This window comes from Arvicanthis niloticus, chromosome 23 (genome assembly GCF_011762505.2).
Source record: "Arvicanthis niloticus isolate mArvNil1 chromosome 23, mArvNil1.pat.X, whole genome shotgun sequence".
NCBI classification, from domain to species: domain Eukaryota; kingdom Metazoa; phylum Chordata; class Mammalia; order Rodentia; family Muridae; genus Arvicanthis; species Arvicanthis niloticus.
Genome location: NC_133430.1, coordinates 28,662,011 through 28,676,270, shown reverse-complemented (window position 1 = coordinate 28,676,270; position 14,260 = coordinate 28,662,011). Strand labels below are relative to the sequence as shown.

The following is a 14,260-nucleotide window of genomic DNA, read 5'->3' as shown; positions in this document are numbered from 1 at the left end:
ATCCTCTAGGAGTGTGTGTGTGTGTGTGTATGTGTGTGTGTCAAGAGCACTCTTCCAGCCCTGGATAGGATGGAAGGGGGTGTGGACCTAGAGATGGGAGATGGTGGGAGGGCTTGTAGGAATAGTTTGCACCAAAAAGCCTGAGGTAGGAAGGCACAGGGATCATTGGAAAACACACACACAGACACACACAGACACACAGACACACACACACAGAGACACATATACAGACACACACATACATACATACACACACATGGGGGGGGGAGGTAAGGTGAGAACAGGGAGAGAGGTGAGACCTCATGCCATAAGACTTATGGGTTGAGGAAGTCTCTTAATCTTGAAGCCTCCTCACCATGAGCCCTGGCGCCTTCCTTTTCACTCTTGTTTATTTGTTAATGACCACAAGGTTCAACTGAGGCTAGAAGAAATGGCAAGGAGAGTCGGTGTCCTGGGGCATGTACCTCCTGGCTGAGCCTGTCTGTACCCCTGCATGTCCATCAACAGATCATCTGGGGGCCCATGTCTGGTTCTATTCAGCAGCTGCTCCCAAGCAAGGAAGAGGCTTTTAGCTTTAATAAAAAAAGGGAGTAGAGATAAGAAGGCTGCCTTGGCAGGGCTCGCAGGACTGACAGGATGATTTAAATGGCCTCTCCAGTGTCTTTCTTCTGCACAGACATCATAAATCAGATTAGCATTGGGCTCTGGGGGATGGGGAGAGGGGAGCAGGTCCTGGACTCTGGGTCTGTCTAGCACTGGCCTGGCAGCAGGGCAGCTCCAGAGGAGAGACACTGTGTGTATCACCTGTTCCTAACCTGGCCCTGTTCTTCAAAGGATGGGTGGGATTGTTCCCACCACCCACTCTCTTACCTTTGGGAAAGAGTGAAGAGGGGCTGATAAAAGAGCAGAGAGGAGACAGATGTGGGCAGGGCAGTGTGGGAGGTGAAGACTGACTGACAGCCATCAGCAAATGGAGACGCAGCCAATCTTCTCCCTTGTGTGCAGGAGATCACCCTGGGAACTCAGAAAACACCGATGGCTAGGGCTGTCCCAACATGTCTGAGCTCCAAGTGGCTCTGATGTGTGCTTGGATTGGAGCTGAGCTTCTCTCTTAGGTGTGAGGACTCCATCCTCTCCTATGCTCAGGCCCAATGGCTCCTGTCATCTCTTGAGCGTGACTAGATTACAGGTATGAGAAAAAGCTGCTGGAGCACGTATGGGCAGGACCGAACTCCCACTGGGTCGCTTCTCTTTCAGATCTCCTGCCACCTGGGCAAGATGTACAGTGAGATGATCTTTGTCAACGGCTTTGTGCACTGTGACCCCCACCCAGGCAACGTGCTGGTGCGGAAGCGTCCGGACACGGGCAAGGCTGAGATTGTCCTCTTAGACCATGGGCTTTACCAGGTAGGAGAAAGTTCTCCTCCTTCCTGGGGTTGGAGCCCACTGATGTCCTCCAGAAACCCTGCAGCTTGGAGGCAGATAGCTGAGGTAGCAGGGGAAAGTCACCTTGCTCACATTGGCTCGGTGTCTTAGTTAGGGTTTGACTGCTGTATATGACATCATGACCAAGGCAACTCTTATAAGGACAACATTTAATTGGGGCTGGCTTACAGGTTCAGAGGTTCAGTCCGGTATCATCAAGGCGGGAACATGGCAACATCCAGGCAGGCATGGTGCAGGGGGAGCTGAGAGTTCTATGTCTTTATCTGAAGGCTCCTAGCAGAACACTTACTTCTGGGCAGTTGGGTTGAGGGGCTTAAAGCCCACACCCACAGTGACACACCTACTCCAACAAGGCCACACCTACTAAAAGTCCCACTACCCGGGCCGAGCATATACAAACCATCACACTTGGGTATGGTAGATGAAGTCCAGAGGGTTCTTCTTTCTTGGAATCAAAGGCAGGGATAGCAGAGGGGAGGCTCGGAGACCTGTGGGAGAGCTTTGCAGGAGGCGGGGTTTTTGCTCTACCCCATCAGTCACTGTTGAGGTAGAGGACTGCATCTGTGTTTGTTGGAGGCTAGTGAAGTATCCTATACCTAACAAGGAGATGACAGTATAGATTGTGGAGGGGAGTTAGCAGTCTCTGCCAGTTAGGACCAAGGCTTGCCAGTTCAGGCTGAGTAACCCTAATTCAAAAACTCTACCCTCCCGGTGCTTGAAGCTTCTGAGCATGATGGCACCACATAAAACTCTGTGCCACATAACTTTGTTTCACACACAGAATCGCTAAGTACGTTGTATAAAACTACCTTTGGGCCACGTGTGTAAAGCATGTATGAAACAAATGGATTTCATGCTTAGATGTGTGATCCAGCCCCAAGATATTGTGTATATGCAAATCTGAGAAAAAGAGACTAGAAATCTAGAGCATCTCTGGTCCCAGGAATTTCAGATTTATGATATTCAAGCTCTCTTCACTTTGAACTTGGGCCCTTGGAATGGCTGACCGCTGGGAAGCTGTGAGCTCCTGCCCCCGTGTAGTGTGTAGTGGTCAGCGCTAGTCTGGGGCTCAGGCCCTGGGCCAAGAGAGACCCGATTGCTGTCTGTGTTACCCGTGGCTACAGGTGCTCACGGAGGAGTTCCGCCTGGACTACTGCCATCTGTGGCAGTCTCTGATCTGGACCGACATGGACAGGGTGAAACAGTACAGCCAGCGCCTGGGAGCTGCAGACCTCTACCCACTGTTTGCCTGTATGCTGACAGCCCGGTCCTGGGACTCAGTCAAACGGGGCATTGGGCAAGCTCCAGTCTCTGCCACTGAGGTCAGTGACCCTCTTCCAGATGCCTGTGGACTCCTTCCAACCCAGTGTCTAAGGTTCATGATTGGTGGGCCATGTGTCTCTGTATTGGAGCCATTTTGAGTGAGGAGTAGGGAGGAGAGCAGAAACTATGGCACTAGGGTGATGAAGGCAGGGGAAGGATAGCCTATTTTGTCTCCTGGGACGTAACCATCCTGGAGCAAGTCTTGTGGGCTTAAAAATCCCAGACCCCAGTAGTCTGGTGAGATGTCAGCTTCCTCCAGCACCTCCCAGGGGCTGTCATACTCCTGCAGCCCCTGCACTTCCTCTGCCCACTGGGCACTGTTCGCTTTGCCTGGGTCCTCTCTGGCTTCATGACAGGGAGAGCCTTCACGTCCTCTCCATATGCAAACCACCCTGTCCAAGGGAAGCAGCCTCTTTACTCTTCCCACCTCATGTATGGACTGGCTAGACTGGATACAGACTTTAGGGAATTTCTGCTCCCCATATTCCTATCCACGTCTGTTTGTCTGCCAAGGATCATGGGAGTTTATTTGCTTGTTTCTCAGTGCTGGGCAGACTCAGGCCCCACTGAGGCCTCTGCTCACTGGAGTTAGAGATGAGGTCCTGCTCATGATGTTGGAAAGCCTGGGTGTTGCTTCCAGGACCCTGTCTTTCTGGATCTGTGACCTTGAGTGCATGTATCACACAAGGACCTCAGGGTCATTCCCTGCAAGCTGCTTTGTCACAGGTACTTCTAGGAAAGGCTGGATCCAGAGTCTTTTTTTTTTTTTTTTTTTAGATGGAAGATAATTTTATATTTATGTACAGAAAACCCAAGTGTACATTTAACCCAGTTTGGTGGCGAGTTCTTTAGCCTTTGCCTTCTCCAGCTTGGCAATGCGAGCCACAGACTTAGGACCCAGGACGTTGCCTCCCCAGTGGCGGCGGATCTCGTCATATCTGTCATTATAATTGGTCCTAATGGCCTCCACCAGCTTAGCTAGAGCACCCTTGTCTTCCGAGTTAACCTGTGTGAAGGCAACAGTGGTGCATGTCTTCCTGTGGACCAGGCGCCCCAGCCTGGCCTTTCCCTTGATGATGCAGTAAGGCACCCCCATCTTTCGACACAGGGCAGGCAGGAAAACCACCAGCTCAATGGGGTCTACATCATGGGCAATCACCACCAGCTGAGCCTTCTTGTTCTCCACCAAGGTGGTGACTGTATTGACTCCTGCTCGGAGGACAGGTGGTCTCTTAGTTGGGACGTCCCCTTTGCCAGCAGCCTTCTTCTCAGCACGGGCCAGTAGCCTTTGCTTCTTCTCTTGCTTCGTCTCTGGCCTGTACTTGTGGGCAAGCTTAAGCAGCTGAGTAGCTGTTTGCCTGTCCAGGGCCTGGGTGAACTGGTTAATGGCGGGAGGTACTTTGAGCCGCTTGTAGAGGATGGCTCTTTGCCGCTGCAGCCTGATGTATCGGGGCCACTTAACGAAGCGTGTTAGATCTCTTTTGGGCTGGATGTCCTGCCCGATGCCGAAGTTCTTGGGCCTTTTCTCGAACAGTGGATTGACCACCTTTTTGGCCTCCTGTTTCTTGACGACGGCGGGGGCCAGGGCCACCTTCTTCCCCTTGGCCTTCTTTCCTTTAGGCATCTTGCGCGGCTGGAGGAGAGAGAAAACTGGATCCAGAGTCTTAATGTCTTAAAGACTCTATCTCTCAACAGTTACTGGCTCTGTTTTCCTTCAATGGACATAGTTCTCCAGCAGGCCTAGTGGCAGTGATGAGCACTTGCTGTTCCAGGCTCTACAGCCTTAAAGTGCATCCTAGAAGAGGGGCAGTCTGGGGATGGTAGGAGCTATGCTTTCTGTCTTACTGTCAGTGCATGTAAAGTGCCTACTCACAGTTCCCGGAGTTCATTCATTCAATAAACATTTGCTTTAGCTGGCCCCTGAGCATGTTTCAAGGATCTCGTGACCAACAGACAAGACAGGCCTTTTGTGTAATTTACACTTTGGTTGAGAGAGACAGACAGTAAACAACTGAGCCAACAGGCAAGTGGGATAATTGCAGGTTACATGTATCTCTGGGGAGGGGAGGGTCTGAGGGGAAGTCAAATAAGATGATGAGATGAAGGGATTGGGAGCCTGCCTGGCTCAGAGATCTGGGCTACTGGTTGACATTTGAGCTGAGGTGTGAAGGACCCGGAAGTCACCACTGTCAGGAGTACCTGATGCATGCACTGTTGGCACACTAATCCTACTAATGCCCAGGGCAAAAGAATTTGGTGTGGCCTAAAGAGTGATGGGATGCATTGAACCCCACACAGGGCTTTATGTGCTGTGGGAAGAGGTGTAGACTCAACTACCAGGAGGAAGTGAAGCCCTTGGCAAGCTAATGAGCAAGAGATGCCAAGACCTGTTGGTTTAAGGGTTTCTGTTGATTGAGGTGCAGTGAGCCAGCCACTGAGGAAAGGAATGAGTGCTCAGAACCACCCTTGGCTGAGAATGAACAGGGTACCAGTAGCCTGGGGCTATCAAATCGCCTGAAGAACATGACCCAAAGGGCAGGTAAACAGAACTGGCATGGCTTTAACATAGGAGAGGGGGGATGGCTATTGGACACACACCCACCATCAGGACCCAGGCAGTAATAGACTATAGGGGATAGTAGATCTGATGTGGTACAAGGCTTGAGTGGTATTCTGTCCATGGACTGTACTGGGCTGGGTTTAGTTACCTGGTAGTGCTTCTTCCAGGTCTGGCTTGAAGTTGGTGTCCAATAAAGAAGCCTTGAAGAGCCCTTTGACCTTTCTCAGTGTATACTAGTGCCATTTCCAGGGCTTGCCTCAGAGCTACACTGGGACCTCCCATCTGAGTGGTCAGGCCACAGGGTCCCTGTGCTTTTCTTTGGGGGGCTGGGTTCTCTACAGGGTGCTAAGGCAGCTGTGCTAGAAGCTGCTACCTGGAGTTTGTTTTCTCCTGGTCACAGGCTACCCGTACTCCTAGCACCCTGATCTTCATGTGCTATATCGACCATTCTCATGTCCCCTTGCTGCTCTTAGGACTCAGAGATCCGCAATAATGCGGCCTGCTACCTGCCCGAGATCAGCCAGCTCCTTAACCATGTGCCTCGCCAGATGCTGCTCATCCTGAAGACCAACGACCTCCTCCGCAGCATCGAGACCACCCTGGGCACGCGCTCCAGCGCCAGCTCCTTCCTCAACATGTCTCGGTGTTGTATCAGGGCACTGGCTGAGTGAGTATGCAGTTCCAGGGACTATCCCATGGGCTCTGCTTTCCCTGCCGTTCAATCTTTAGGACGCCATCTTGGCTTCTCCAGCTCTAGATCCCTCTTCAGGGAATCTTAGGGGCAAAATGAGCTGCAGTAACAGCAGATGCCTTGAGACAGTGTCTTTGGGTGGCCTAGAATGCCCGTGCTTTGCCAGATGATAGCATCTGGGACTTGTTTGCCCAGTCCAGCTTTCCAGATGATTCTTTCCCCCTAAGAAAGCTTGAAGTTGATATCTGAGTATCTCAGCCTATCCAGCTGTCTCCTAGACTTATGGTCAGGAAGCCCCAATATGACCCTGTTTCTAACTGGCCCTGTGGCTTGGCTCTTAGGACCAGCCCAGGCAGTGAACCCATTGCTTCTTATCCTGGAGATGTGGCTGTGACTTGGGAAGGTGTGGCTACGAGGCTATCTCAGGGCCACAGATCTTTCTAGATCCCTTAGTACTCTTGAGACAAAGATGATAACGAGAACCATACTTCTTCAGCAAGAGTGTAAAGGGTCATGTTCTAGGCCTCCAGCTGAATACAGTGAATGCATTAGAAAGGCTATGCTCTGGCAGAATGCTCTCGCCCCAGAGAGGAGGCCTAGCTTGTGGTCCTATCCCAGCCTGTCTGTCCTGGGGAAGGAATGGCCCATTCTGGGAAACTAACAGATGTGGTCACATAGATCATGTATTTACTAGCAAATACGAGATTGGATTCCAGAAAAAAAAACCTCTGACCAATGAAGGGCAGAGTGTGATTTATCTTTTCTGGAGGGCTGAGGAAGGCAAGTCTTAAGTAGTAAAAGGTCTTGGGTTTGGGGCTCAGTGGGGTCTTGGATATAGATTACTTTTGGGGGTAAGAGATTCTTTTGAAAAGTTATTACCCTCATAGACAGATGAACAGGTCAGCGGGAGCATGGCAGGGGCTCTAAGGAGAGTTCAGGTCTGTGTTGCAGACCTGGAGGCCCTTCCTACAGGTTTAAGAGGAAGAGGGAGGCCTTGCACCATATGATTGACATATGGTGCTCCACAGCTGGGACCTATCTAGGTTGTCCCTGATCATCAGGCCTCAGGGGTTTGGGGTTTGGGTTGGGAGGGCCACGTTTCCTGAAAGGATGTGTGATCATGAGGATGTGAAGGAAGAGGGATACTTTGAATTGAGGATGTCTTGGGAATTGGTAACCTGGGTTTACAGACTTCCTTGGGGAAATGAGAATTCTGGACTCTGTGACTCTCCTGAGATCCAGATATCTGGGAGTCTATTAGGCGTCTGTTAGGCAGATTCACAATAGGCCGCTTGTCATTTCTTTTTCAGTAGCTGTGTATGTTAGAGAGAGAGACTTCTGTGGCTTGGTTAGCTCCTGCCCCAAACCTAACAAGAGGCTGTTATCATGAATCCCAGTTTGTACCATGTCTTGTTTTGGGTACAGAGAGACTGAGCTGGGTTAACAGAGTGCTCAGCCTTCCCAGTCACCTGACCTCACCTTTCTGCAGTGGAAAGAGAAACCCCAGAATGTTCCACCGGGTGTGGAGATCAAAGCTTGATGCATTGTCATTTCACTGCTTTGAAAATCTTCTTTGGGATCTTCGAGTCCCTCTGGCCCTTGATTGGGCAGTGGTGTGGTTGGGTAAACCAAGTGGTCTCCGGGATCAGGGAGCTGGCGAGTTGGCCCGGCCACCTGCCATCTTTGATTTTTCTCCATGGTTCTGATCTGGAGATTCTCACCTGTGTTTTTTTGTTTTTTTTTTTTTTCCCCTCCTTCTTTCTCACCCCTCCTCTAGGCACAGGAAGAGGGATGCTGGCTCATTCTTCAGAAGGACCCAGATATCTTTCAGCGAGGCCTTTAGCCTCTGGCAGATCAACCTTCATGAACTTCTCCTTCGAGTGAAGGCCTTGAGGCTAGCTTGCTGGGTCTCAGCTCTCCTGGGCTGGCTGACTCGGGCTCCACACTGAACATGACTGTCATTCCCTGCCCCTTCCTAGTGTCTTTCCACACCTCATTCTTTCCTTCATGCTGGGACTACCCACTGACCCATGTCTGCCTAGGGTTAGCCTGTGGTCCCAGGGTGGTCACCCATGGCACCATCCAGCTCTGCCATAGTAGCCCCTGCCTTGTGGTGTTCTTGTCTTGGGGTCCTAGAATGTACTAGAGAGTGAGTTTCTTTCCTCTAGGGTGGGGATAAAGCAACCTGCCTCTTGTCTCCTGTGTGTGCCAATGGCTTGGTCACCCCTACTTTTATGAGGATTGTCAGAATGGACCAACCACATGTGCCACAGGGGCATGTTTAACTTGTAGTTAGTAAGTGGGGTCTCAGAACTTGCTGAGAACACACTTTATATTTTTATCACTCCCAAAGGTGTCCCACCTCAGTGAGGAAGGTTGCATCTGAGAGTGAACAATGCAGCTGTGGGTTCATGCTGTCATGGTGACACCTTCAGTATCATATGTATTGTTTATTGTAATAAACCTTTTCAAGGTTTCAGGGACTGTTGCTTCTGACTCAATGGCTCCATTTAGACTTTCAGTTGTTCTTGCTAGCAGCTCCCTTGGGAAACCCTTAGGTTTCTCAGAAAGGCCTAGGAGAGCGAAGTCTGGTTTGGTTATAGAATTTATTTGCTAGGTTGGGATCAAATCCTCATGGTCACCACAGTAGACTTAAACACCATGTACCCAGAGACCTTGCTTCCCGAAGCCATGCAGGCTGTAAGACTCCTGTTGTCACAGGGGCACATCCTGCTTCTTGGAGATGTCTCCCGCCTTCTACATCATAGACCTTGGTTAGAGCCCAAAGCTTGGAACTACAGGCAGAGGTGGACCCCTGCTTGTTTCCTATGACTGGGGTACCTGTCTCATTCAAGTGGTCAGGTCAGAACTTGCCCTCTGGTTCTCAGTCAGTGACCGGAGCCTCAGGTCTACGATTGTACTAGGTCCTTCCAGGTCTTTAGAGACACCAGTCTTCCTGATGAGACCACAGTCACCATGGCTGTACCCATTCTGACATATCCATGTCACCTGATCAAATTTTGTCTCTAGTCTGTTTCCTCGCCAGCATTCACATCTCCCAAGCCCATCCTTTGCTCCCGTGTGTGTGCATGGTCTGGGTGGGGGGTCCCTGAGACCCACATATGGAAGACCCTACTTCCATGATCACCCATGCTTGCAGTTGGATAACTGTTTGATCAGAAAATCTGAACCTCATTTCCTTTCTCCCTGTTAATGATAGAAGCAGATTTTCTAGTGAGCAGAGACTCTTTGCACTCTTTTATTTTCTGAAAGAAGTAATTGTTCTTGATGACCAGTTGGATGTACCCAGGGACCTAGGAGAGTAATTCACAGGCTCCATTATTAATCACGAGGATACATGCTGCATATTCTATTTTATGGTGTTTTTTACAGCCACTGACATAAATATAAATGTCCTTTCTGTATAAGATAATGGTCTCTTTTCACTTTGGATGTAATGGTTGGCTTACTTTGGGATTTAAAACATCGGCGTGTTGCCTCTAGGCCTGATACCCATAACAGTTTCCAGTCATAGGAAAGGTAAAAGCAGATTTGGAAGTACAGGGAAGTTTGAAAATCTAGGAGTAGGTTGATACCTCTGATTGGCTTCCCACAGTACTGTAGACAGACTGTGCGTGTTCCTTGAGTTGTTTCGTGTGCTTGAGCAGAGTGCCCAACGTACCCAGTACATTGATACCCTGGCCTTTGAGTAGTGCTCTCTAAGCATACACATATTGAGAGTCTTGGCAGACCTTGTGGTTTTCAGGGAGTTTGAGCTCATTTTGAGAAGCCGCCTATGCATCCACTGGCTCACAGGAGGTGCTTCAGGGATGGCCAGGTTAATAGCCACGGTGTGTCTTTTCTATAGCAGGATCCGAGCTGGCAAGCCACTGCAGGCTATAGGGGCCATCTTGCTACTGCACAGGGATACCCTAGAAAGACATAGCTGCTCTAAGAGGCCCCTAAGCAGAGTCTTAGTAGGAGAGCTGATGGGAGGCTTGTGGCAGCTCTTAGTGTGGGCACTTGTGGGAAGTGTGACGGAAGCGGCAACTGCGGCTGGAGTAAGAGATGGGGTTTGAGCCAGGGTGTGACCTGCAAGTTCAGAGCCAGCAGGATGAATAAAACCAGAGTGTGGTGCGTTCCCAGCAGTGGGGACACGGGCTGCACTGGCCACATTGGCCGTATGAGAGGGTCCATATTTAACAGGAGAGCTTGAACACCGGATGACCAGGTGCTACTACTCTTCCTGCTTTGTGAACTGAGGGAGGCCCCTGCAGCCATGTTTGGCAACCTGCTGCCTCTGCTGCCCCTCCCCACATTTCCCTCCTTCCCTTTTCCTCCTGTTCCTTTCCTGTCTCCTTCCTCTCAGCCCCCCTCTAGGGCTCAGGCTGTCTTTAGCGGATGAAAGCAGGGCTCAGCCTTGGGAGCCTTGGGCTGCCACTGTTTTCCAGGGTCACTGCCTTCTGGTCAGGCCTGGCTGCTCCTGGAGATGCCATGGCAGCCCAGCACCAGCCTGCCTCCCCTCTGTGCCCGGTTGCTGTCACAGGCCAAGGCTGCAGGGATCATGAGCATTTCCCTCCAGCTCTGTCTGTTTCTAGGTGCAGAGCTCTGATATTTTTTTCCCATTTTCCTCTCTCCTGGGGAAGGATCAGGCTGCTGAGACTAGCACAGTGGTGGGTGTTCTGCCCCCCCCCCCCCCCGCCGCATCTGAGCCCTTCTTTCCAGCTCCTCTCTGCACCTCATCCCTGCACACATGCATGATCTTTCTATAGATTTTCCTGTGTAAAGCAGCCACTTAGGGTCCTATTAAATCTTGAATTTTGCCTCTGTGAGCCTGGGTGGGGCCCAAGATACTTCCCTAGTAATCAGCCACCATGGAATTGTAATCTTACCTTAACCAGGGACCATATTGCATTGCAAGGTTTCAGAGTAGTGGTTTTGGGGAGTGTGCTCAGGACAGCCGCCTGTCACCTGGGAACTTGTTAGAGGTAAAGACTCTCAGGACCCCGTCCAGACTCACTGAACCACGCCCTGGCCTGAGGCAACCAGTTGCTTTAATAATCCTTCCAGGGTATTCTGATGCATGCTTACTTCTCTGGTTCCACATCGATGACTCTCAGTGCTTCCTGCACAGCAGAACCTCTAGAGAGCCTCACGTGCCTGAGATTCTGGGTAACTTGGTTTGAATGCAGGCCAAATGCTTCCCCAAATTTGTTAATTTTTTTTATTCTGAAATAATTTTAGACATCCAGCAACCCACCACCTTCGCCTTCTTCAATGGCAACATCTCACATGGCCAGGCTGCCTTGATTGATTAGATGGTCATTCACTTCAGTACAGTGTTCGTAACCCAAGTACAGGTGGTGCCGACCCAGCCAGATCCCTGCCGGGGTCCTCCCTGTGCTCTGGATCCTGTTTTTAATGATGTTTCATTATCCCAAAGGACTCCTCAGAGTCCTTTGATCTGTAACAGCCCAGTCTCTCAAATCCTTTTGTATTCTGAGACTTTGACTCTTAGGAAGAGTACTGGCTAGGGACTTCGTAGAGTGGCTCTGTTTAGTGTTTGCTTTTTCAGGACTAGACTTTGTTGAGGGTTTTTGATTAGTGGCTCACAAGGAAACAGACACCCTTTATCCCATCCTACCGTGGGAACACAATGCACACAGGGCTCTCTGAAGCTCCTGAGCTGGGGTTGGGACCCCTGCTTCAGTCTCGTATAGATTCTTCTGGAGAAGGAAGACACAGCTTATGAATTCCTCATCTCTGGGCACCAGGTAGACACTCTTGCAAATCAAAAAGTTTTCAAGAAATAAAAACCACAGATAACAACAGTAACACAGTTACAAGATAATCAAATGGAATTGTAGTCTTAATGTTTTACATTAGCCACAAGTTAACTCTTTAACCATTCCTGATTGTACTGGCCAGTGAACATAGCACTGTCAGAACCCTAAACATTAATCACCTTCCTCCCCAAGAGGCAGACTTAGTGCTGGGAGTTTGGTTGTGCAGGCATATTGACAGCTTTAGAATGGAACGACCTGTGAGCTTCATAAGGGAATAGGCCAACTGGATTCGACCTGGTAGCCACTTCTTAGTGCTTGCCACTCTAGCAGGGACAAATGAAAGTCTCACCTGGGCTGTGGCCAGCTGTATCAAGATCGCCTGGTCATGAGTGATGGAGGCCACTGGTGGGTATCATCACTCCTGGTTGATGATAGAGAGTGTCAGAGGGATGCTAGCAGCAGACACTATCTTCTCATCAAGACAGACATTGGGTGGACAAGAAGCCCTTCACCAAGCTGAAAAAACAGGGGCCAAAGCAAGGGATCTGTTTCTGCCCTCGTAGAGCTTCTAGAAGGCACAGCTCAGATGTCAGGGCTACTTAGCCTGTTACTACTCCTTCCCTGCCCAAAGCAAGCATGTGCACACCAGTTGCCTATAAATATCCACAGACTGTAGCTGGACCCACCAAATCAGATGTGTAAGGTAGTACTGAGGGTAAGGGTAAGAGCGAGCGCAGGAGTTGGTCCAAGTTCAAATCTGATTTCCATGTATTTACCCTATATTGCCAATATGATCACTGACAAGTAAATCAGGCTCTCTGGCGACTATTTTTCAGTTAGAGAAGTGGAGATCCAGCTGGGTGTATGTAGTGGTGGCACAGACCTCTAATCCCAGCACAAGGGAGGTAGGTCTCTGATTTTGATGCCAGCCTGGTCTACAGAGTGAGTTTTAGGACAGCCAGGGCTACACAGAGAATCCCACAAAACAAAGCAGAACAGAGGGAGAAAATAATGCATACCTCTTATAATTACTGAGACAGATTATATAATGATAGAGAAGAAATAGAAATAGAAGAGATATCCTTGGAGAAGAAAGCCACTCATTAAATCCCCAATAAATAGTTACTATTAATCACTTCTAGAAAAGGATGTGGGTATGAGTCCTGGTGCCTACATGGTGGTTTATAACCATCAGTAACTTCAGTCTCAGAAGATCCAGTGTCTTCTTCTGACCTCTATGGGCCCCAGGAACACTGTGGCACACTTATATACATGCAGGCAAAACATGTATAAATATGTCACTCACAGAATAAATATATCAAAAAATGTAAATACACAGAAGAGATTAAAAGCTGAGATCTTGCTTTCCCAGCTTTTCTTGAAGTTAGGTTGACTCATGACATGAGTGTTGGAGGGGAATCTTAGGAAAGTGGCACATTTTTTCTTTAGAAAATGTTAAACAGAAAAACACAAGCCACTCGTGATTTATATGTGCTGCCTCTTCTTTCAACATGGGAGGCTGGTTTGTGGTTTGGGATGTCTGGATCTGTAGCAGCTATTTTATGACCTTAAGACAATTGAGCACAATATGTTATTTTATTGGCATATCGCTATGGACTGAATTATGTCCCTCCTTCTGTTTCTTAAGTTGAACCCTCAACCTCAGCATGACTATTTGATAGTAGGGCCTTTAACGGATTAACTCAATCTAAACAAAATGTTAATCCTATAGGGCTTGTATGCTAACAAGATGAGGAAGAGATGTCACAGTTCCCTGTCTACCAACCCAGAGGGCGTGTGAGATGGTGAGATGTCAGCTGTTCACAGGAAGAGAGACATTACTGGACCCCAACAGTGCTTCCTCTTGCTGGACTTCCAGCATTCAGAACTATGAGAAATCAATTTGTCGTTTGAAGCAACAAGTCTATGGCAGCTAGACATGGCAGCCCCAGCAAATAGAGGCACCAACCATTCTCTGCCAAGTGTTGGGCAACCTCATGTCAGAACCCTGTGCCTGTTAGACCAATACTGCATTATGAACTCAGAGATTTAAAGTAAAGCTCATTACATAGGTCATGCAAGGTAGAAGGACTCCCCTGGGAAAGGGCTCAGGTTCCATGTGAAATGGGACCTGTTACGAGAGACAGAGAGGTGGTTGGTTTTTATTTTGTTGTGGTTGGGACCATGGCTATTTATGAGAGTAGACACAGGATATATATCTGTTATATAAAATGGGACAGAGAGGCTTTTAGATGCTTTTAGGAGAACCCCATGTCTGTTACTCAGATGTCCCTAAGCTTGTGGTTTGTGGTTGGCTTCAGGAGATCCTTGTTTGAACTCAAACATCCTGGCAGATTGTATTAGGTGTGGCTACTTTGTTTAGCTGCTATAATGAATTCCCATGAACTTAGGAGTGGCACACACATCATAGCTTCAGTTTCTCCTGGTTCCAGA

At 49.2% G+C, this 14,260-nt stretch overlaps 1 protein-coding gene across 4 annotated transcripts in view; it reads left to right on the top strand.

Moving 5' to 3' along the window:
- The window catches only part of Adck1 (aarF domain containing kinase 1), a 283,194-nt gene that overhangs the window by 83,651 nt on the left and 185,283 nt on the right, over positions 1 to 14,260 (top strand). For 3 of the 4 annotated variants that reach the window (XR_013106668.1, XM_076921542.1, XM_076921544.1), the window contains exons 7-9: positions 1,258 to 1,407; positions 2,571 to 2,768; positions 5,803 to 5,996. Coding sequence is in view for 3 of the 4 variants with exons in the window: in XM_076921542.1 (XP_076777657.1) it covers positions 1,258 to 1,407; positions 2,571 to 2,768; positions 5,803 to 5,996 (542 nt within the window). In the remaining variant the exon portion in view is untranslated. Of the gene's footprint in view, positions 1 to 1,257; positions 1,408 to 2,570; positions 2,769 to 5,802; positions 5,997 to 7,797; positions 8,504 to 14,260 lie in introns of those variants that run through there. The other variant, XM_076921543.1, reaches the window with a different exon arrangement.